At 35.2% G+C, this 23,303-nt stretch overlaps 3 protein-coding genes across 3 annotated transcripts in view; 2 read left to right on the top strand and 1 right to left on the bottom strand.

The window, feature by feature from the left end:
- Positions 1-23,303, bottom strand: part of NF1 (neurofibromin 1) — a 273,599-nt gene that overhangs the window by 40,190 nt on the left and 210,106 nt on the right. Inside the window, exons 37-38 of the mRNA XM_012648327.1 lie at positions 2,769-3,201; positions 1,788-2,128 (exon numbers count right to left, since the gene is read on the bottom strand). Coding sequence (XP_012503781.1) covers positions 1,788-2,128; positions 2,769-3,201 — 774 coding nt within the window. The remainder of the gene's footprint in view (positions 1-1,787; positions 2,129-2,768; positions 3,202-23,303) is intronic.
- On the top strand, positions 6,048-9,205 carry EVI2A (ecotropic viral integration site 2A). Its single transcript, XM_012648326.1, has 2 exons — positions 6,048-6,074; positions 8,498-9,205. Exon 2 carries the CDS (start codon positions 8,513-8,515, stop codon positions 9,203-9,205), a length of 693 nt encoding a protein of 230 aa, XP_012503780.1. The 5' UTR covers positions 6,048-6,074; positions 8,498-8,512.
- EVI2B (ecotropic viral integration site 2B) lies at positions 13,064-21,706 on the top strand. Its single transcript, XM_012648324.1, has 2 exons — positions 13,064-13,118; positions 19,997-21,706. Exon 2 carries the CDS (start codon positions 20,013-20,015, stop codon positions 21,381-21,383), a length of 1,371 nt encoding a protein of 456 aa, XP_012503778.1. The 5' UTR covers positions 13,064-13,118; positions 19,997-20,012; the 3' UTR covers positions 21,384-21,706.

Genomic DNA, 23,303 nt, shown 5'->3' with positions numbered 1-23,303 from the left:
GACTCTGTCTCAAAAAAAAAAAAAAAAAAATCTTTAATCAGTATCTACTGAATTTCCTTCTGAGTGTCCTACAAGTTATATTATAAGCTTAGAGATCAAAAACAAAATTAGCTTATAATTAAGTCCCCCCATTTTTCCTTCTATGACCTCATTGTATCATATACAACCCGTGAAAACAAAAAACTGTAATATCCAGGCTACCTGAAGACCAAAGTTTACTTACAAATGTCTGAAAATATATTTAATCACTTTAGGAGACAGCCTAAAAAACTCGAGACTCAATTTTAAAATTTTAATTTTTCTCCCCCATCCAGGAAAAGAAAGAGCTCAACTGCTCAGTAAATTTCAAGTTTTCCTTACCTCAGAACTTTCATCATGCTAATATATTTATGCAACAATCATACAGGGGGAAAAAAAGCCACTGAAATTTAAGTCTGCCTAGAGGCTTTTTTTCTGAAATGACATGCTTTAGCAAAAAGCAGAAGCTGTCACTTGCTTTATGTCACTGTAGATGAATACGGGTTTACTCAGGCTAATAATTATTAGAAACTTGTGGGCATTCTTCTATGAAGAAGGAACTTTGAATTAGAAATTAAAGGCAGGCTTAAAGCTCCATTTTCCTAAAAGGAGAATGTTAATATTATTGCTTCTAAGTTTATGTATCTTTTATTAACTCCTATGAATTCTAAGTTATACTATTCTGACATTGATTTTTACCCTGTATTTTTCAAATGCTATAAAGAATTGGGCTTCTTCAACCTGGGGGTAGGTGTCACAGACCCCTCTGAGATAATGAAAGCTCAGCATACATAAACCTGGGCTATGTTATACCCAGGGAAAATTTTCTGAAGCTATGAATTCACAGCTATAAAAATCTTGACAGTACTACAGTACTTGAGACAAACAATTATCCTGACATGAAAAGGAGAGGGGAGACAGGGGAGAAGGGATACGAAGAGATGCTGGCAGAGAGGGAAAATGCAGGGTAAAAAATACTACTACTTACTAAGCACAAACTATTAGCTAGGTTGCTATACCACCACACATACCACTTATTAAACTTTTGTAGGTACATAAGGAAGGCATTGTAACCTTTATTTTACAAATGAGGAAACTAGAACTCCGAGAACTTCAGTACCTTGCCCAAAATCATACATAGTTAGAAAATAGGAGATCAAGGTTTAAACCAAATCTCCTGACTCCACAGACCACACTCTTTCCACATGCAACATTCAAATTACTAAGCCTAAAAAGAATCAATTACACTCTGCTCAGATGACGACATATTTATCCTAAGATCTCTTTCAAAAACACTGTTAAGTGACATAAGTGCAAAGTATGCAACGATGTTACTGAGTTATTGAACACCAGGCCTTCCTTTGTCAAACAATGACAATCTCATTTGACTGTTAGGAAACTTAATAGTGATATACTTTTAAACATGGAAAAACTTAATTAGAAGACTCAGGAGGGGAAACAATTTAGGAGTAGATTTTCTAAAAAAGGATATTTTCTTTGGAAAAAAAAAATCTGCCATGGTATTTGTTTTAGATGAAAGTTTCCTGGAGAAAGAACATATATTGGTTTAGTATGAATCACACTATTTGGAATTCCATAGTTTATGTGAATACCCCATAACTTGATGAGGTCACACTGGTTAACCAACACAGCATACCTTCCAACTTACAGTATTAAGGTAGAGGCTGCTTTAAAAGCTTACCAAGTAGTCCCATTTTAAAATCAACAAACTCTAACTAAAGTTGAAATGAATTTTTAAAAAAACTTACCGTAAACTAGGATCTGAACTGCCTAAATTAAGTAATGCAATATTAAGCAGCGTCCCAGGGACATCTTTTGGCCGAATCTTGGTGTGCTGGGGGATGGAATCAGGCTGTGACAGCTCCCAGCGGGTCCGGATGTGAATGATAGACTGGACGATGGCTTCGCACTCCTGGTGCATGAAGGTGAGCGGTGTGCCCTGGTTTGCAATGGTTAAAGTGAACTGGTTCTCATCCACTAGGCAGATCTCTTCAATTTCCGAGGCATAATAGATATCATTTAGAAAGACTGACTGCCCCAGGACTTTTGTTCGCTCTGCTGAGGTTACTTGAACAGCAGTAGAACCAACCTAGAAAGTGGTGGTGAGAGGGTGGAGTGCACAGGAATTAAATTCCATTATGTAGAATTCTAAGAGGCTCCACAAACCAACCAACCAACCAACCAACGTACTATGTTTTGCATTTATGGAAGAGTTACCATTATTACATATTCAAATGGGTTCAATAATTACTGGGATACATGCTCTTAAAAGAAACTAAAAACATCAGAAAAAAATTAATTTTGTTTTTAAAACAGGTCAAGAATCCTATAGAAAAGTAGTGATTTTATCCTGAAGGATGATGTTCCTTACTCTGCAAAAAGCATGTAATAGTCAGAAGAATTCTCACTAGGTAATTTCCACTCTCCACACATTCCTACCATTTGACTGACACATAGCAAACTGGCCTCTCTACAACACTCTTCTGCCTCCAACCTAACCTATAGTTAAACGTACACATCTCATATCTTTTACAGGACCTCCATGAAGATAGAAGTCTTGGTCTTTCTACATCTAGATTTACCTGACGTTTTCAAAGAGAGAATCATACCCCTAGAAGCCAATGCTTTGACATTTGATACACAACTATGGGGACACATGGGGAGACCAGGAGAGAGTCTAGTTAGTCAAGAAAGGCAATGAGTCATTTACAAAACAGATTGAAACTTACTTTAATAGAAACTTTGGTGTCTTTGTGAGCTAGCTTGAGAGCATTGTGGAATACCTTCAGGTCCTCTTCTAAAGCCAAGGTGGCAGCTGGTAGTTTCTGTTGTTCATGTTCTATGTGCTCAGCCAGTTTCCCAGGACAGTCTATGAAAACGAGCCTTTTGCTACCTTTGAGGCCAGTCAGCAGCCGCTCATGATATTTGGTGTACTCCCTGACCCAGGAGTTACAGTTATAGATATAGACTGCAGAGACATTGTCATAAGCAAAGCCAGGAAAAACAACAAACCACTTGGAGAGAAAGTCTGTTTTAAAGCGATTACTAGGCCCAGTATGGGTAAGGTCCACTACAATTTCATATGGCTTTGCATAATATGGCTTTAAGGTCAGCAAGACATGATATATCAGCAAGTCACCATTGATTTGCCCAGTTTTGAACCTAAGGAAGATGACAAAAAAGAATAACAGATTGTTAACAGAGTTCTGAATAAATACACAGATGCCATTAATCTATTTTATCTCTTTATTTCCTGATTAGCTTTCTAGAGAGAATAATATAAAACAATTATTCAAGGTCTGGATTCATTTTTTAAATTAGTTGTTTTTCAGACACTGAGAAATAAGGCTAAAGTAAAAGAGAAGAGACAAATCTCTAATTCAAAAAATTTGAGCAATGCAACAATCAAAAGTTTGCCCCTCAGTCAAGAAAGGAAGAAGATAGTGGGTATTTGTTGGTTGCTTCCTGGCCCACCAAACTTCCCACGTGAACAGTTTAGGTGAGAATGATCCTCCCGGAGCTCTGGAGTGAAGTGGAATGGCTTTAGCCAATCCATTTATCCCACCTTGACCAGAGACTGATTCAACAAGGAACACATGACTCAAATCAAGACAACTAGGGACAAAGAGGCTCAATTCAGGGACCTTTGCTAAAACTGTTGGGATTTGAGACTTGACTTTGCAGGGTTTATAAAATAGGGACTACAAAGCTCTGGGAGTTGCTAGCTCACATCTTGGGATATGAAAGAAAAGCCTGCCTAGAAACTGAAGAGGAGCCGAGAAATGAAAAGAGAAACTGGGACCCTGGGCATATAATTTAAGTGCTAAAGTAAAGCCTCTGCTGGGGTCAAATTTATCCCTGGATTATTCAGTTGTATAAGCCAATAAATATCATTTTTTGATTAAGCCATATAGGTCATATGTTGCTTAAAACCAAAAGAATGCTAACGAATGCAAGTAGCCATGGTGAGGACCATGAGAAAGCCCTGAAGAAACGGTACTAGAATTTCAAGTCAAACAACCTATATTATCTTAGGTCCTATGTTTTCTGTATTTGATAACTCTGGTGATAGTACTACTAAGTAGAGGAAGCTAAATATCTTCACCCCAGAGGCGGGCTAATGGGTACAAAAATACAGTTAGATAGAAGGAACAAGTTCTAGTATTCACAGTAGGGTGACTAGAGTTAAAAATAATTTATTGTATATTTCAAAATAGCTAGAAGAGAAGATACGAAATGTTCCCAGCATGCACAAAAAAAGATAAATATTTGGGGTGATGGATATCCTAATTACACTGATTTGATCATTACGCATTGTATGTATGTATCAGAATATCCCATGTACCTCATCAGCATGTACAATTATATAAATTTATATTATATAAAAATCTTTAAAGATAAAAATGACAAGTTAAATGATTTTAAAACAAAAGAGAAATATTTAACATAAAAGATATGAAGTAGTATGTAATCACTTATTAAAGGAACTGCAGAGAAAAATACTGTTATTAAGTTCAAAAGAGGGAGAGACCGACAGGAACTGGGCAGCCAGTGAAAGCTACGTAGAAGATACAGCGGCTGAACAAGGTAGGAGGAATCTAGAACTTAACAAGAGGAGAGACTGGGCAGGCCTCACGGAAAGAGGTAAAGTGGTAATGAGATGTGTTGAGGAAACAGCTAGTTTAGCTGGAATAAATTCTGAGAGATAAAGCTGGGAAAATACATAATAGCCAAATTAAGAAGGAGCCATAACTGTCCAACCAAGGGGTGTGGGTTTTCTTCTAGGGGCACAGTATTTCTCAGAATGTGTTCTGTGGACTACTGGCATTAGAATCAATTACGGTGCTTGATTAAAACAGTTTCCTGGTCCCAGCCCAGACCTACTAAATATGAATCTATGTAATGGGGCCTGGAAATTTTTACTGTTTTTGAACAACCTTCTCATATGATCTTTATGTGCACAAACATTTCTGAATCACAGCTATAGCTATTAGGGAATTATTCAACTTTTTTTTTCCCTTTAAAGGAAGGGGTGATATGATCAAAGAAAATGATATATACACAATATACGAAAGAACCAGGCCTAGAAAAAGGTTATTGTGGTAGTCTAAGTATGACCTAATAAAGATTTAAAAATACTACTGTGACAGTAAAAATAGGAAAAAAGAAAACATTCCAAAAATAGGAAGGAAGAACCAACATGATCCAAAGTCAGATCAGGACTGAAAGAATTAAAAGGATCTGTTGTATAACAAGCCTCTGAGATTACGAAGAATGTTGCATTATGAACAGAAACCAGGAACAGGGAGATCATGAGGGGTAGCCACTTTAAAAGAAAAAATAAAGTCCATTTTAGACATGCTGAATTTGAGGTGATGACAGGACATTCGAGGTAGTATGTATGTATACACAGTAGACCACACAAAAGCATTTTCTGTCCCACATAATCTAAGTTTACTAGATATTTTCTCAAATCATTGTTGCAGTTTCACAATTTAAAATGTCAGTTATGTTATCACTGTTTCTATTATCTGACCCCAAGGACTCCAAACTCACATTTTCCAATCAGTCCGTAGCATACAAATACAATTTTTAGAGAAGATTTTTATGCTTCAGGGAAGATGCCATTTTAAAACCTCTTTTGAATAATAATAATACCATATCATTCAAAAGCTTGCAGCAGGCACACAGAATGAGTATAAGGTCAAAGGGAATGAAGCGAAGAACCCTCCCTGCTCTGGAGGCGGGGATTTGTTCTACAAAGCCTCCTGTCATGCCAGTGGCTAACTAGACAAGTTAGAGGGTTTTTTTTTCCTTTTCCCTGTGACATGTGCTTTAGCTGCAGCAGAAAGGAAATGTGTCATCTGTGGTTTGGTTTTAAAAGTGGAAAACTAGCTGCACATATCCTTTTTTACTGCAGATTTACTTTAAGGTTCATATTCTCCAAGTCTGTTCTGCCTTAAATAGGAAAAGAAGAAAAGAAGTGGGTTATTAAAATCACATTATAATCAGATTTTGACCAGGCATTTTGTAAGGTAGGTCATATATATGGCTTTTCTTACGCCTTTTCACTTCTAACTTTGTACAGAGTAGCACTGAGGAAGTGCTTTCAAAGAGTGTCTAAGAAGCTCACTAACAAAGTAGAATCATGTGATTGAAAATGTATACTGTTTTTTTTTCTGTTCTATTATGTAAAATTTAAATTAGAAATGGAAAAGATTTACCATCAACATGGAGTCTTAAATTAGGATTAGGAAGGATCTGTGTTTGGACTCCACAAATGAATTGGGAAGTTTTGTTATCAAAAAAAGGTTAAAAAAATAAATTTCTCATTACTAACGTTTAGGCATTATAAATTTTATTGAAAACAACCAGAGATAAAGAAAACTTTTGATAACATAACCTGGCTTCCATGGCATAAATTAGAGACGTAGAAACAGTCCCCAATTCTCAGGCATTTGTGAGGATAAGAGAAAGTCTCATTTTGTCAGCGGCTTGTTTATTTGGCCACGGCAGTACATCTGGCTGAAGACAATCAACAGCGGGCCTATTCTCTGTCCCGTGGTGAGCACTGTTAAAATGTGCACGAATACTATGATGTATACTATATTGTCAGTGAACTAATGTGACAAGAATAACCCACTTTAAATCATTTTAGTATCTAATGTATAAGTCCAGCCTAGTATAAAAGAATGAAAATTATTTGTTAACCCAATTTCAAGAATATTTCTTTTTGTGAAAGAATCTTAAAGTTTCCAAAGATTTATGTCATTCAACTTAAAATTTAAAGCTGAACACTTTTATACAAAGCCAGTACACTGTACCCTTAACTGTCTACTAACGGTCAAGTCCAAAAAGGAACCTTAACCTTAGAACATTTGATTATATCCTACTTTTGTTTGTATAACTCAACATATCACATTATTCTTAATTTCTATATTTCAATGGTATACAAAAGTTACCTGATGACTAATAACCATTTCTTATAAAAAACCTTGATGCTCAAAAGCATGACTGGCAGTGGCATCTGTGTTGCTTGGTAGTGAGTTTAGAAATATAGACTCTTACGCCCCACCTAGACCTGATAAATCAGAATCTGCATTAAAAAAAACCAAAACACCAAAAAGAACTCTCATGCACATTTAAGTTTGAGGAGAATCCGTATAAAATACATGGCGTTCTTAACCAGGCAATTTCATTTAGTAAATGTCAAGAGAACAACCTAGTTTTGCTTTTAGTTCCTTCAAATAAATGCTAACAACAAAATACTCTTTTCAAAAGTAGCTCAGGACAAACTGGCATATTATTATAAGATACCTTAATAATGATCATAAATCTTTCCTGCTATGTTAGCAGTACCTGGAACTGCTGAATTCTAAGATATGCCAGTTCTATTTAAACCTTTAATCACATGGTAGGATAATGAGAATTTAGAATAGAACTTATCCCCTTTTCATACTGGCTTCCAGGAAGCTCAGAGCCAAAACTGAAATTCAACTTTTCAATTATATGCTGAGATGTTTATGATCTGTCACTTCATTCTAAATCTCCAAGATCCTGATGCTGTATTTCTTTCTATTTTGCAGTATAATTTCTTTTTTTAGAATTATGGTAAATCAGAAAAAAATACTAGGTATAAAAGATGCTGAAAAAAGCCAATAACTTTTGTTGAACTTCTGAGATTACTCAGAAGAAATCTGCTGCTTTTTCTTTGTTTTGCCAGATTTTTAGGTTGACAAACCTGGCACGCCTTTGCTTTCAGAAAGTCACAGTAAGTCAGGGGAAATAGAGCGGGAATAGAGGTGAAAAGAGAGAACTACCACCATAAAATTGCTTTCATAAATACTGGGAATATATTTCTAAGTACCAGCTTTATTCTAAGCTTCAAGATAAATACCTAAGAAGAAAAAAGAATATCTTTAATTCCTATTTGAAGTTCACCTTTTTTGGCTAATACCCAACTTTCCTTCCTTCTCTCTATTAAAAAAAATTTGCATTTTCTTTTCATACATGAAGCAAAATGCTCAAGACCATATTCCTCCTTTACTATTAAGATTGGTGACAGATTAGAGGGTGGGGAGTTTCCGTAAGAACGATCCTTTTTTATTTTTTTAAAGGAGAAATCAAAAGAGTAAAAGCAGAAGTATCTGACTCAAAGCAGAAGTCCAGCATGCTTAAAAGGCAGAAAACTATACCAAGCCATGTTATTCGGTTTAAAATGATTAGTAGTTATTTGTAATGCTAACTTCTGGCACCTAAAAGTATAATAGAAATTAAAATTCTTCTTTGTATATAGCCTAAGAGTAATAGAAAAAAATTCATCTGAGAAGGAATTCAAACAGGGTAACTAATGTTAGGTGTGAGCTTGCAACATTTCAAATATCTTGTAACTACAATTACCAAAACTAGGAACCATTATTATTTCACAAATTAACAAATTATATTGCTATCCCAACAGATAACCAGCATACTCATGGACATGGAACACAGAGGACATTACCTGCATCTTGCCTTTCTGATGACAATAGTCTTTTCTTTGTCCCCTGGAATAAAAGCAAACTATACCCAGCTGTGGGCTAATACTACTACTGCCTGGGATTCAGTTATTCAAGACAAGATGGGCAGAAACCAAAATGAAAACATTAACACCAACCCTGTAACTCCTGCAGTAGATTACAAAGGTAATTCTACAAACATGCCTGAAATGGCAACATCTCACATCTTAACTTCGAAATCTGAAGAGGAGCTTTATATACCTTCTGTTGTCAAGAAGAGTTCTCCCACAGTACAGAGCATTGAAAACACAAGCAAAAGTCACAGTGAAATTTTCAAAAAGGATGTCTGTGAGGAAAACAATAACAACATGGCTATGCTAATTTGCTTAATTATAATTGCAGTGCTTTTTCTTATCTGTACCCTTCTATTTCTATCAACTGTGGTTCTGGCAAACAAAGTCTCATCTCTCAGACGATCGAAAACAGTAGGCAAGCGTCAGCCTAGAAGCAATGGAGATTTTCTGGCAAGCAGTGGTCTATGGCCTGCTGAATCAGACACTTGGAAAAGAGCAAAACAGCTCACAGGACCCAACCTAATGATGCAATCTACTGGAGTGCTCACAGCTACAAGGGAAAGAAAAGATGAAGGAACTGAAAAACTCACTAACTAACAGATGGTTTACTGAAGAAAAATGCAAAGTGGCAATGAGAAAGGTTATAGAGTAAAAATGAAGTCAGTTTGGTATTTAATACCAAAGTGTTGGGCTGATGATCTAAAATTTGTCATGGTAGGCCTTGCAATTTAATTTAAATCAAGCAGACAAGAAGGGGAGAAGTATGCCTGCTTATTTAATTACTTAAACTATGTACTTTTGACACTGAATGATTTAAAAAGCAAATAATAAAATCAACAAGCATTTGAGGAAAGTTTTAAAAATAAGTTGAGGACACAAATAGAGAGAAAGGGATAATTAAATAAATATTTCCTGTTCAGCAACAGTAGTTAGATGATCTTTGTCTGAATATAATTAAACTTTGAAGAATTTTAGTGTGTCCTTACAGCCAACATATACTTCAACATTTAATAGACAGTCAAATTCCTAATTCATAGAGTTGAACTGTACAATTTAATGGTAACTTCTTTGCTGGATGTGGCAGAATCCACACCAGTTCATCTGTAAATACAGCTAATTTTAGTCCAGATGCTTTCATCTTTACATATTGCAAATATGAGAAAGTGTTTTTCTACCATAAATAATAAAACTTTTAATTTTGTATAACAAATTTAAACTCATTAGAATAAAACTATGACTATGTATATTTGCATTCACTTTGTTATCTTAGAGAACACATTGTAAAGACCAATAAGAAATAGAGCACACCTAAATTTGATGAGATTCATAGTCACACCAAGAGGCTAAGTGTAAATGCAAAGTATGTTTTACTGTTTAAGAGTAACATTCATCTTTTCTATAAATACTGGTTATTGGAGCATTAATAACAAATACTCAAAGGATTAATTTTTGGACTTTAAGGATGCCAAGTAGCCTAATAAATGATGAATTCTATTTTTTTCTATCCAATGTAACATGAGCAAAGGAAAAGTCTGCGTGTGTTTGTTCAAGTTGGTAAAACAGGACACTTCAGATAACTGTTTAACCTTTAAGAAATTGGCTTCAAGTAAAATAATGACTTACATTTAAGTCAAGACCTCTATCTTCAATTAAATATTATAAAATTTGGTTTGAGAGACTTTCAAAATATCTACTGAAACTGACACAGGGCATACTAATTAAAGACTAGGCCACATTTAAAAAAAATCTTATCCTTTATTGAGCATTTATTTTGGGAATATGCTAGTCATTTAAGAAAAGATTTAATACACCTTTTTTCCAAGTATGACTACAATCTTACTCTCCCTTCTAGGCTAGTGATTCTCACCCTGGCTGGACATCAGAATCACCTGAAGAGTTTTAAAAAAACACCAATGCCTAATTCTCACATTCTCCTTCTGATTCAGTGGGAATGGGGGGAGCTCCAGGCATTGGTAACTTTACATAACTCCCTAGGTGATACCACTCTTGGTCATCAAATTTACTTCTTACAAGTTCCATGGCTCCAAACATCTAGGTTACATATTAAAATGAGAGGGGAGGCCGGGCGCGGTGGCTCACGCCTGTAATCCTAGCACTCTAGGAGGCCGAGGCGGGCGGATCGTTCTGAGCTCAGGAGTTCGAGACCAGCCTGAGCAAGAGCGAGACCCCGTCTCTACCAAAAAATGGAAAGAAATTAATTGGACAGCTAAAAATATATGTAGAAAAAATTGGCCGGGCATGGTGGCGCGTGCCTGTGGTCCCAGCTGCTCGGGAGGCTGAGACAGTAGGATTGCTTGAGCCCAGGAGTTTGGGGTTGCTGTGAGCCAGGCTGACGCCACGCCACTTGCCCCAGGCAAGAGAGTGAGACTCTGTCTCAAAAAAAAAAAAAAAAAAAAAAAAAAAATGAGGGGGGAAAAAGATAAAGCATCAATTTATTACCAATTTGTAAAAAAAAAGTCCATTCCCTAAACAATAAATCAAAACCATATTATTCCAGATAAAGCTAAATGCCAACAAAGTAAAAAGAAAAGCATGAGAATACTCATGCCAATCATGGTGAGACCAGATTATTTTTTTAGGGGTAAAATGGCCCAGATTAGCAATGAAACTGTACAGAGCTTCCATTCTGTGCAAAAATTAAAAATTTGAGATTGTGCACCAGAACACATAGTGATAATACAAAGCACTCCTTGAATCAAGTGTCATAAAAAAATACTTACCAGAGGAATTTAAAAGAAATTAGTATCTTTGTAAAAATAAAATAAATTTACTAGGAAACTACTTTCATATTCAACAACATTTTCTCACCAGAGAACTTCTACTGCAGGAATATTTAAAATTCTCCACTATCTTGGCTAATACAAACACACCCTCAGAATGACACCATCCAATGATAGTTTATGAACAAACAGAAGTGGTTCCTTTCCAAACTTGACAGTTATTTAAAGACTGTAGGTAAGATAATTTTGACTTCAAAACTTAAGTCATTTTTTAACAAAACCACTTTAATTTCTATCCCTGAGTAGAAAATCCCAGCTTTATCCAGGGATTTAAAAATAGTGAATCAAAAGCTTTATAGCATTTTGATTATATTCTGCTTTATAGTAAGACTCCTTAAAAAATTTAAAAAACTATTCTTTTTGTACCAAGTTATAAGTGCCTTCAAAGAACCAGATCATAATAATCTGTGTTCTGCTGTAGTGACTAGGGACAAACAGCACATGGGTTAACAGTATCTACTGTGCACTAAGCAAGGCACTTTATATTTATTTAACTTCATAATAAACTTATAAATTAGGAATTATGATCTGTTTTTCAGGAGAGGAACAGGAATAAAAGGTGACTTGCTCAAAAAGGTTTTTATTCAGATGGACTCGTACTCTTTTTTTTCCCTTTTTTTGAGACAGAGTCTCACTCTGTTGCCCCAGCTAGACTGCAGTGGCATCATCATAGTTCCCTGCAACCTCAAACTCCTGGGGCTCAAGCGATCCTTCTGCCTCAGCCTCCCGAGTATCTGGGACTACAGGCACATGCCACCACACCTTGCTAATTTTTTCTATTTTAAGTAGAGATGGGGTCTTGCTCCTGTTCAGGCTGCCCTCTAACTCCTAAGCTCCAATGATGCTCCCGCCTTTGCCTCCCAGAGTGCTAGGATTTTAGGCATGAGCCACCATGCCCAGCCTGGACACATACTCTTTTCAATATACTTTGCTTAGTTAATCTTTTATTTTAAAAATGATTCTCAATTTATTTTATTTTCCACTGAGAAGTACTACTACTTTGTGGATAATCAAATAAATAGTTGTGAGCTTGAACTCAAAGATTTAGTAAAGTATTTGGCCAAAATAATTTAATTATAATTTTACCTGGGTTTTGCCTATATGACATATGAGGAAATAACATTAACATTTACTGGTTGTCTACTTTGTAAGAGACATTTACACATGTTATGTTATATTATCTTATTTAATCCTCGCAATAACCCAATAAGGGAAACATTCCTTTAGGAAGGAAATGGTAACTCAGAAGTACAGCAACTTGGCTAAGGTCATACAAGCAAACAGAACATACCACTCACTGCTTATGAAAAGAAATCTCACTATGGGTAATAACCTAACTGGCAGCTTTTCCTTAGAACACCTACTTTCCTCTTCAGGGATCCATGCTAAATATTTTAATTATATAATTATATTATGAGAGTCTCAAATGTTTATTTACAAACATTAATTAAAAGCACTCAAATCATATAGCTCCAAATTGCTTTTCAATGTAAGTTCTGTTAAAGTAGTACAGTTCTCAGTCATCTTGTGGCTTATTGCACTTCCGGAACCAGCTATTGATAAACTTCCTCTTTTACAGAAATTATTTCAGTTTGCTACCAGGACCATTTTTAATCTGAATTGAACCACCCCTTTTGGTTTCTTAGCTAAATCACCAAAATGTCCAGTTAGAAGAATTTAGCATTCTGCAAAAGAAGTTAGCAGCTGAGGTAAGAAAATTTCACACAGGCAATTTGGTTTCATCTTGCTTTATATACAATTTGTTTAAAAAACTAAAATGTCGTTAGTGTTTTAAACTTAAGTTGAACTCTGATTGTCTAAAGGTGTCTATAACATGTTTTTGTGGGTTTTTTTGCATAGAATTTAAAAATACACAGTGTTGAGCTTTCCTCAGAAAAAGATTATCATCTAGGTTTGTATAAGGCCTTTCAAGTTTATTCAACTATACTATTTGTTAACCTTAGCTTTGTAATTAAAAAAAATAAACTATAGCCATGGTGGATAAAGCTAAGGGTTAGAAATAAAACTAGATTCCATGCACTATGACTGAATTTATACCCTCCCAATATACTGTTAAATTCTAATTTGCTTTCTATAAAATTTTCTTGTATATAATACAATCCATAGATTGAAATTATTTTTATTTTTTAAATCTTCTTTAGTTTCCATAGTAAGAACAGTTACCTTCGTTTAATTTAGAAAGAAGTAAATTATATGGGGTACTCAATTATCATTATATATGCCTTAGTTTTTACACAGAATTTTATATTGAAGTAATAATGATGACATGAAAATACTGCTCATTTTAAAAACTTACTAAGACAAAAATGTTATGATAAAATGTATAGACATATTCATATCACCTATGTATTTATGTCACATATTACTATCTGAGCCTTTAGTAGATAGCATGAGATACAGGAAAAAAAATCCCCAGAACACTAGAAAATTGATAATAAGCATAAAACATGCTTACACCATGAGTAAACCAGGTAATTACAAAGTAAATTTATTCTCTAGATGAAAACTGCAAAGAGAATTTTATATAGACCTATAAGTTCAAGGAAAAGTAAGTTTATAGTGGGTGACGTGCTTTTTCAACACTTCATAAATACTTACAACTTTCTCTTACAGCAGTCCATTTTGGATTTCTTTTAAGTATTATAGAAGATAGAAAATAAGGATTTTTATCTCTTTTTTAGACAAGACTTGTTTATACATTTTTCTGCTTCTAATATTTAGTTTATTTCATTATGTATATTAAAGGACAAAGTTATATTATTTTCACTCATATTTCATTAAATAATTTAATTCAAAAATTTCCCAGGAATCTTTGACATTGGTGTCTTTGTCATCACAGAATTCCATACATATTTTTAAAGGATTAGCTCAAATATAAAGTTTAATAGTGCCTGTGTTTTTCAACTAATTCCTACATAATTCTAATTAGAAGGAATGATTAATTCTGAGTAAGTCTGAATTTGCTAAACATAAATCTGATGCCTCTCAATGTCCAATCTTTAAAAATCACCACAAATATTTTAGTAAACTTACTAAATATGACAGTTTATAGGCCAACCATTCAAAACTCCTATAACTGTTTTCACAGAATTGTAATTCTTAAAAGATTAAAATGGGTTTTCTGGTATTTCTTTTTCTACCCTTTATATAAGACTATCTCCAAAAGTGATTTACATATTGTTCCCAGAGCGCTCACATCTTCTTCCTTCACAAAGCATTTTTATTGTATAATTGTTACTATGAAAGGCAGTGTAGTATACATAATGACATGTAACAGAAGGAAAGGGCTCTGGCAGAAGATGGGTATGGTTTCTGTATTAGTGCTGCTACTTAGAAGAGCTGTGACACTTGCCAAGTTACCCAAATTCTCTGTGTATGGGTTTCCTTATCTGTAAGATGAAAATACCAGCACCTAGCTCACTGAAATAGGACAGTGCCTAGCATTTGGTGGGTGCTCGGTAAATAGTAAATAAATGGTCATCAAATACTTTCTGTTGTACTTTAAGGTCAATTTCCCTTTCTGTTCTTCCTCAAGATATAGAATTGCTGTTTTCTTCTTTTTATGGTTTCAAAACTTCATTAGTTGGAGATACTACTACTGGAAAGTTTTAATCTATTATATTTGCATTATAACTTACTTTTATTATATCAAAGTAACTGGAACACAGATAATTATTTTGAAACTGCTATCTATACTTGCCTTGTCTAGGTATGCTCTCCAGATCTCCTTGATTCCCTTTAAATGACAAAGACATATTTCTTAACATACCCAACAGTAACATTTTTTAATGCTGCGTCCTTTATGTATTTATGCATATTTATAAAAATATGTCTAATACATGGGGACTCCTGCTTTACTGCAACTGCCTTTAACATGCTCAGTTAAAACAGTTCATGTTTTTCTTCTTCCTTTTAAAAATTTAAAATAATCTGTAAAAGCAAAGGACCAAAATTCACACATTGAAACCTCAATGTATCATCCATCAGCCTAAAATAAAATACTGCCATATGAAGGCTGACAAATTTGGGATTTGCCTGAGCAGCAGACTAAGGGATTTCTAGAAAACTCTTATACAAAATGGGCACAGGTTCTTTGTAGTAATTACCAGATATACTTCTGGGTAGTGCGAGGAAACAGAGAAAGCGAGAGAGAGCGAGAGTGAGAAAAGAATGTCTTAATGACACAGCAGGTAGGAGAGCCTGAAATGAAAGATAAGTTGAGTTTGAAAGGATGGTTTATGCTGGCCCTCCATCTTGAAAAGAGAGCTCCTCTTTGCCGGTTCTCTGCACCCACAGACACAAGCCAGTACAGGCAGCAGCATTCTGTGGTTGCTTTTTTCATCTACTTCAATCTTTTCCCCCAACTTCTTCATTTTACCCACTTTAATCTTGTAACTTAATTTCTTGTCAGTTACATAACCACCACCTTTTTTCAGCTGTTTAACTTTTCTTCAATACCTTCTCTAGTCAATTGACCTTCCTCTTTTCCATTTGTTGCTTCCTATAATTTTTGTTTTAGTTTTTTCTTTGTGCTATTTTATACTTTTCTTTGCATTGTCTTTTCATTTCATCTTATTCTACATTTTCTCCTCCTTTTTATTCCCCTGCACCACATTATTCTTTCCCTGCAGAAACAATGTTGGTACTTCAGATACATACCACTTATATATTAACACACTGACTGCCACACTAGAAAAACAAATTCTTTTCCTTGGGGCCATGGTGTTTTATTATGAAAACAGAATAAAAACTTTGAAAACAAAACGATCCTTTCTAATTTAATGAAAAATTTTTATTTTTTATTGTTTTCTGTGCCCATAGCTATGGTGAATAAAGTAAAGAGACATATGAGTTATACATGCTTCACAAGGACCCAGGCTCAAAACTAGTGTGAATTAAATACAACTCACATGACAGTTAATGTGTTAAAACATATATATGTTAAATAACTTTCCAAATTGGTAATAACACTGGTCTCACTACCCCTGGAAAAAAGTCAGTTTTTTCACTATTATATCTCCTATTTATTCTTCTTTTGAATCTTTCTCCTTCTTTTCTGGGCTATGCCAAATTACTGTAGTAGGAGTCTAACACGGATTCTAGCATTCTGATGTAGCAGATCCTAGGAGGGTAAAAATCTAACTTAAGAGTGGGAGAAAGTGGTAGAATAGGTCAAAAATGGAATTTGGTTTTAATACTGCTGCAATCCTTAAATGACAAGTGAAAATTTCATACACTGAATGTTCTACATACTTCCTATTGACATAAGAGGCTATGAACCTATCAAAATTGATCTTACAAACGAAACTGGGTTTATAATTGTGTTCCTCTTTGGGCTCTTTCCTTCTCTAATGCCATTTTCAGCTAACTGAAAAGAGGAACTGTATGGTTTCTTTATTTTAAGCTAAGTCACAAAAGAGGAAACATTTTTGGCTTAAGACAATTCATGACCTATATTTTCTGATGCTTAGATAGATAGCATTTTTTGAAAAACGTTTTAAAAATGAAACTTTGAAGAATACCATTTTCTAACAAAGCCTTCTTTTTGGTAATCTATAAGAATATCAGGTAGGAACTGCATGAATGACAACCATCTAGAGATGATTCGAATGCCCACATTTATGTCAAAAGTTTCCAATTTTTCTCTTTAAAATCTTTTGTGAAAGTGGATAAAAAGAATTTATTGGCTTAGATTTCAACTTCTTTGCTCATATTCTGGTAGAAGTATTAATAAAAAGTGAAATGGAAAGGAATGAAGAAGCCCAATACAAATTAAATGTTTACTGAACTACTGATATGTAAGACATTATGCTGCAGAGGAATCAAAATATAAAAACATTAGGCAGTATAGTGTAGTAGAAACAGCATAGGCTGTGGAATCAGACGGTCCTAGGTAAAAATTCTCAGTCTGTCACTGATAGTCATATAACATTGGGCAAATTGCTTAACTCATTTGAAGTTGTCTCTTTATCTGTAAATAAAAAATACTTTCACCTTCCTCATAAATTCATTTAAAGGTTAAATAAAGTATGTAAAACACCTGGGATAGGACAACCCATAGTATGTTCCAGATAAGTATTTTTATTTCTTCTTCTTTTTTTGCCTTCTTCAAGGTTCTTTATAATATTGTTCAAGGTGGTGGGAATAGTAAGAAAATGTGAAAAGTAAAGTAATAAAACATAAACAGTCATTTAAGAGAACAGAAGTGTGAGTGAGCTACATAAAGGAACCACAATGACAGTAATAACCAGGGGGATTCTGTGAATGGCTGATTTCTCTGGGCTGTGGTCAGTCACAGAGAATTTGATTTAAGAAGGGGAATTTAAACTGAGGTCTGAAAGATGAGAACCGGTTCAGACCCACAGTCGGAAAGCAGAAGAGGCCAGGTTTGGAGAAAAAGAACACAGTTGAGGATGCTGAAAAGCAGCATGATTAGAAGTATCTGCTTAGGGAAGGGGGAAAAAGCATGTGTTTAGAAAGTATGTAAGGTGGGGAAAGGGTGCACTTGGCTGGATAAGAAGTTTCAGTCATGAGATGTGAGTCTGGACTGGTTAACTCATGACAAAAGGAAGAAAACTCAGTTTACAAGTTTTAGCTTAACAGCAATGGGGAATCCCCAAAGCAAAGGAGTAGTAACTTGATCATGCATGTTTTTAAGATTAATTCATCAGCAGTGTGCAGGACAGTTCAAAGGTGAACTATTTTAAAGTTTTGGCTTGAAGTATTAGAAAGAAAATAAAAAGGAAGAGAATGTAAAGAAAAAAAAATCACCTTTTCTTCTCCTAAAACAGGGTTATTTATCTTCACTGCATACCAAGTAACAAGCAATGAAAACTACTCAAATATGCTAAAAAGTCTATTTATTTGCAAAATCTTTTATTACATTTTGCAAAAAAACATCAAATCTATCTTAGATTGGCCTATGATTCATAGAAGAACTACAGTTTCTAATCATATACACCAAGATCTAACACCCTGAGATTCTCCTTCCTCTAATTGTGCAAAACAAGTATATTACGTTCAAAGCTGAAAATTATCTTAGTATAACTCCTCACTTTAGAGATAAGGCAATTGAGAACAGTAGAGATCAGTGACTAGTTCTCATGATTAGATAGGTAGTTAGGTGGTAGAAGCAGAACTGGAACTTAACTTTTCAAGTGTTAGCATCTACCACAAAAAGCCCTACATGCCAAACTTACACATGTACCTTCTTTTCCTGTGCCCATATGTTATTCCCCCTAGCTAGAATATTTATTTATTGCTTAATTAATTATTACAGACATTTTAAGATTCAGTTCAAGTTTTATTTCTCTGAGAAAACTTCCTTAAAGACTTCTCAAGCTAGGTTAGTTCTTCTGTGCATCTCCTGCATACCTTTATGAGAAAACATCAAATTGTAATAGTTTTTTACCTGTTTATTTCTACCACTAGAACCTGAAACACCTGAAAGGCAGCATCTTTCTCTCTCTCTTTTTAATCTCCTAAACCTAGAACAGGGCCTCACGCAAAGATGGTATTTACCAATAAATGAATGAAAGCAGCAGCAGGACCATCTGAATAGGATTGACTCAACCAGATTCAGAGATCGCACTAGGATTTTGAGCTTAGGACTTTGAGTAGAAATGAGTCCTTTAAAAATACGAGATCCTAACATAAGGACATGGTGCTAGACATTGAGAATGCTGGAAAGATTACTAATATAACAGATTCTGTGCATAAGAAACTTAGTGGTACCATTAACAGAGAAGTTGAGAGAAGAGTCAGTTGTGAAGTAAAGATGAATTCCATTGTAAACATGTTGAATTTGCTGACAGTGGTATATATACATGGAAACATCCACCAAGAAGTTGTACAAATAGAATCAGAACAAAGGAGAGATTTAAGCTAGATGTACAGGTTTGGGAGTTGTGGCAAAAGGTGAGAAGTGAAATCTTACAGATTCAGGAACAAAGTAGATAGGGGTAAGGACTGAGTATCAAGTATTCATATTAAGGAGGCAGGAGAAAAAGAGCTAGTGAGAGTAACATGTAGGAAGACTGATTACAAACAGCTACTTGAATGTTAGTGAAGGAAGAGTCAGCAGTGTCAAATGTGGTCAAGAGAAGGGGAAAAAAGAAGAAAAGACAATTGAATTAGGTAATAGATGGTCACTGGTATTCTTCAAGGCAACAGAATCAATACATTTCTAGCAGTAAAGGGTAAAAAAAAGTAGAGAACACATGGATCCAGCATATAGAGCCCATGCACTGTGAGAAGTATGACTGTGAGAGGAAGGCCTATAATGTAATGAAGCTAGAGGGGGAGCAGGGGAAGTATGGATCTTATCAGAGAATTAAGAGAGAACACTGGTCTATGAGGTCCAAATGCTGTATGATGGGTTAGAGTATATTCAAGAGATGTTTACACTAGCCTACAGTGTGTCAAGTCTAAATTAGGAATGATAAATACTAATTGAGTACCTACCTACTTTATGCCAGGTATTATAATGAAAAGTCAACTATAACTAGTTACCAAATGATACCTAATTGTCTTTCTTTCTTTCTTTCATTATACAACCTCTGGTAAGGAGGAAACATTCTGAAATGGAGCCCAAGTATTTCATCTTAATTTTGTTTTGTGGACACCTGGATAACACATTTTTCTCAAAGACAGAGGCAATTACAACAGAAATACAGCCACAGCCTACCTTATTTAGATCATCAGTGTCACATGTCTCGGCTAATTCTCAAAACACCACAAGGAATCCTTCAAGTCAATCAACACAATTCAACAACATTTCTTCTGGACAGCCAACATCATCTGCCAAAGTTGTTGGTGAACAACCACCACCAGCTGTCCATGCCTCTTCTGGGAAACCAGCTGCACACACTTCTGCTGGACAACCACTTGCCTATAACATCACCAAATCACCAATACCAACGGTCAATACTTCCTTCCAGCAAACAGTACTACCTGTGTTCACCTCTGCCAGACAAACACCACCATCTGCCCATACTTCTACCAGAAAATCACCAACATCATTTGTCTATACTTCCACTCAACAACCATCGTTATCTGTCCACACCCCTTCTAGAAAACCAGTACCACCAACTGTTCATAATCCATCCACAGAACCAACATCAATTATCAAAAATTCACCTAGGGGTACACCAGGATTCATCTTCGAAACTATCAGTAACAAAGAAACCTCACATAAAACCAATTCTAGTTCAACAGCTGCCATATTAATTGGTATAATTCTGACTTCTATGTTGGTGGCGATACTCATGATTGTAGTATGGAAATGCTTGAGAAAACCAGTTTTAAATGACCAAAATTGGGCAGGTAGGTCTCCATTTGCTGATGGAGAAATCCCTGACATATGTATGGATAACATTAGAGAAAATGAAGTATTCGCAAAACGTACATCAATTGTTTCACTTACGACCTGGAAACCCAGCAAAAGCACACTTTTAGGAGACGACTTGGAAATTAAGTTGTTTGAATCAAGTGAAAACATTGAAGATTCCAACAACCCCAAAACAGAGGAAATAAAAGATCAAGTAAATGGTACATCAGAGGATAGTGTGGGTGGATCAACAATTGGCACAGCTGTTTCTTCTTCAGATGATACAGATCTGCCTCCACCACCTCCCCTTGATTTGGAAGGACAGGAGAATAACCAATCTGACAAACCCACAATGACAACTGTATCTCCTCTTCCAAATGATTCTACCAATTTCCCTCCATCTCTGGACTGTCTCAATCAAGCCTGTGAAGACCATAAATCTGAGATCAAACCATCATTTCCACCTTCCCCCGACTCACTTAACTTGCTCCAGCCGCCAGTGGATTTTATGAAAAATCAGGAAGAATTCAACGTTGAGATTCAGAGTCAGGAGTTCTCTATTCCTCCTGACTCTGATCAAGATCTTAATGAATCTCTGCCACCTCCACCTGCAGAACTGTTATAAATTTTACAAAGTGCTTTTAAGCTGATCTTCCATTCTTAAATGACTCCATCTTTTGTTTTTCTTTATATAATGAGATATATAAAATGGCAACTGGTAGTCAATTTTGATTTTTATTCAGGAACTATGTGAAATCTGCTCAAAGCCCACGTGCATAGGTGGAACTTTTTTTTAAAAAAAAGTTATTTAACAGTGATCTATTTACCAGTTACCGTACTTGTCTTTAAAATATAGTACATTTTACATATGTGGATGGTATACATGTCAATAACTTAACCATTCTGAAACAAGCAATCTACATATACTTGTATTACCCAATAGATATTTTTTCCTAAAAAGCTGTGTATGAACTTATTTTGAATAAATAAACTTATTTTCCCATTTCAAAGTTTGGGGTGGAGAGAAATAAGAGATTAAATACATATTCCAAGTTTTAAATTAATACCTCAAGTATTAAATACATATTCCAAATTTGTGGTGATGAGAGATTAAAATGCATGTTTGAGAAGAAAGAAATTTTTCTTTTTGGTTTTATTGGAAATAGTAAAACAAACATATTAAAATGTCAAACTGGGGCACTGGGGATATTTACCCTGAAAAAAATAAGAGCACACACCATAACATGTAAACATTTTCTTATAATATTGGGGAAGCACAAATTTTACAACTAGTCTCTTTAAAAAGTCTCTGCTTTACAAGCACCCAAACAAAATTGAATCTCATAAGGAAATTTAAAAAAAAATAGAAATTATGGTTTCATTCTGAATTTGGATGATTTTTCTAGGCAAGAAAGACGGTTCTAAACTTTTCACTAAACTTATACTTTCTGATACTAATCATCTAAACTCATAAACCACCTTTCTTTTTTTTGTTTTTTTTGGAGACAGAGTCTCACTCTTGTCTGGGCTAGAGTGCGGTGGCATCAACCTAGCTCACAGCAACCTCAAACTCCTGTGCTCAAGTGATCCTCCTGCCTCAGCCTCCTGAGTAGCTGGGACTACAGGCGTATGGCATGGCGCCTGGCTAATTTTTCTTTTTTTTAGTAAAGACGGGGTCTCACTCTTGCTCAGGCTGGTTTCGAACTCCTGAACTCAAACAATCCTCCCGCCTTACCCTCCCACAGTGCTAGGATTACAGGCAGGCGTGAGCCACCCCTCCAGGCCTAACCACCTTTGTTATGCAGAATTTCATCTTTATCCATTACCTGACAATTGATAAATAAACCCGAGTTATTAGAGTAGGGATGAACCTTTGTCAAAGTCAAGGTAAAGCGTGGTCATTGGCCTATGCTTGTGAAGATGCCAGTCGGTGTCTGAAGAAGTGCTCCTTTGCTCAATAAGCACATATTCTTCCTCATCGGCCCCACCCTAACTCTAGGGGTAAACAATCACTTAGAATGAAATGTAGTAGCCTCATTGATAGCTTAGTCTTGGAGAACCTCTCATAGTTTTGGGAGTTTCAGAACAGAATATAGTATATTTATTTGTAGCACTCGTGTTGCAGAAACCAACAAAGCTCCATCCTTAATAAAAACTTGTAAGCTTTAGGAGATTAGAATTTTTTATATTACACAATGTTTCTCCTTAAATCTTTTATGTCATCCCTTACTGACCATTAAAGCTTTTTATCTGCACAAACACTTCCTTGATGATGTTTATTGTCATATTACATTGGTTCTCTTCTGTCTTCCCCATTAAAATTAAAAGGTTTCCTTTCATGTGTTTTTGAAACTTAGCACTTTCAAGGCTGATTTACCCAGCAGCAATTTGGAGTTTGAGAATTTCCTATTATTCTTTTGAATTTTAAGCATTTTAGTTAGGATAAAGTATAATATTTTTATACTTGCTCAAGTATTTGACATGCCTTAAATCATCATAACTCAAAAACACTTAAGACTGTTACTTAATGGGCTCTTTCCATATT

The sequence above is a fragment of the Propithecus coquereli genome, unplaced genomic scaffold (assembly GCF_000956105.1).
Source record: "Propithecus coquereli isolate 6110/MARCELLA unplaced genomic scaffold, Pcoq_1.0 Scaffold281, whole genome shotgun sequence".
Taxonomy (NCBI): Eukaryota; Metazoa; Chordata; class Mammalia; order Primates; family Indriidae; genus Propithecus; species Propithecus coquereli.
This window is presented reverse-complemented; position numbering and strand designations above follow the sequence as displayed.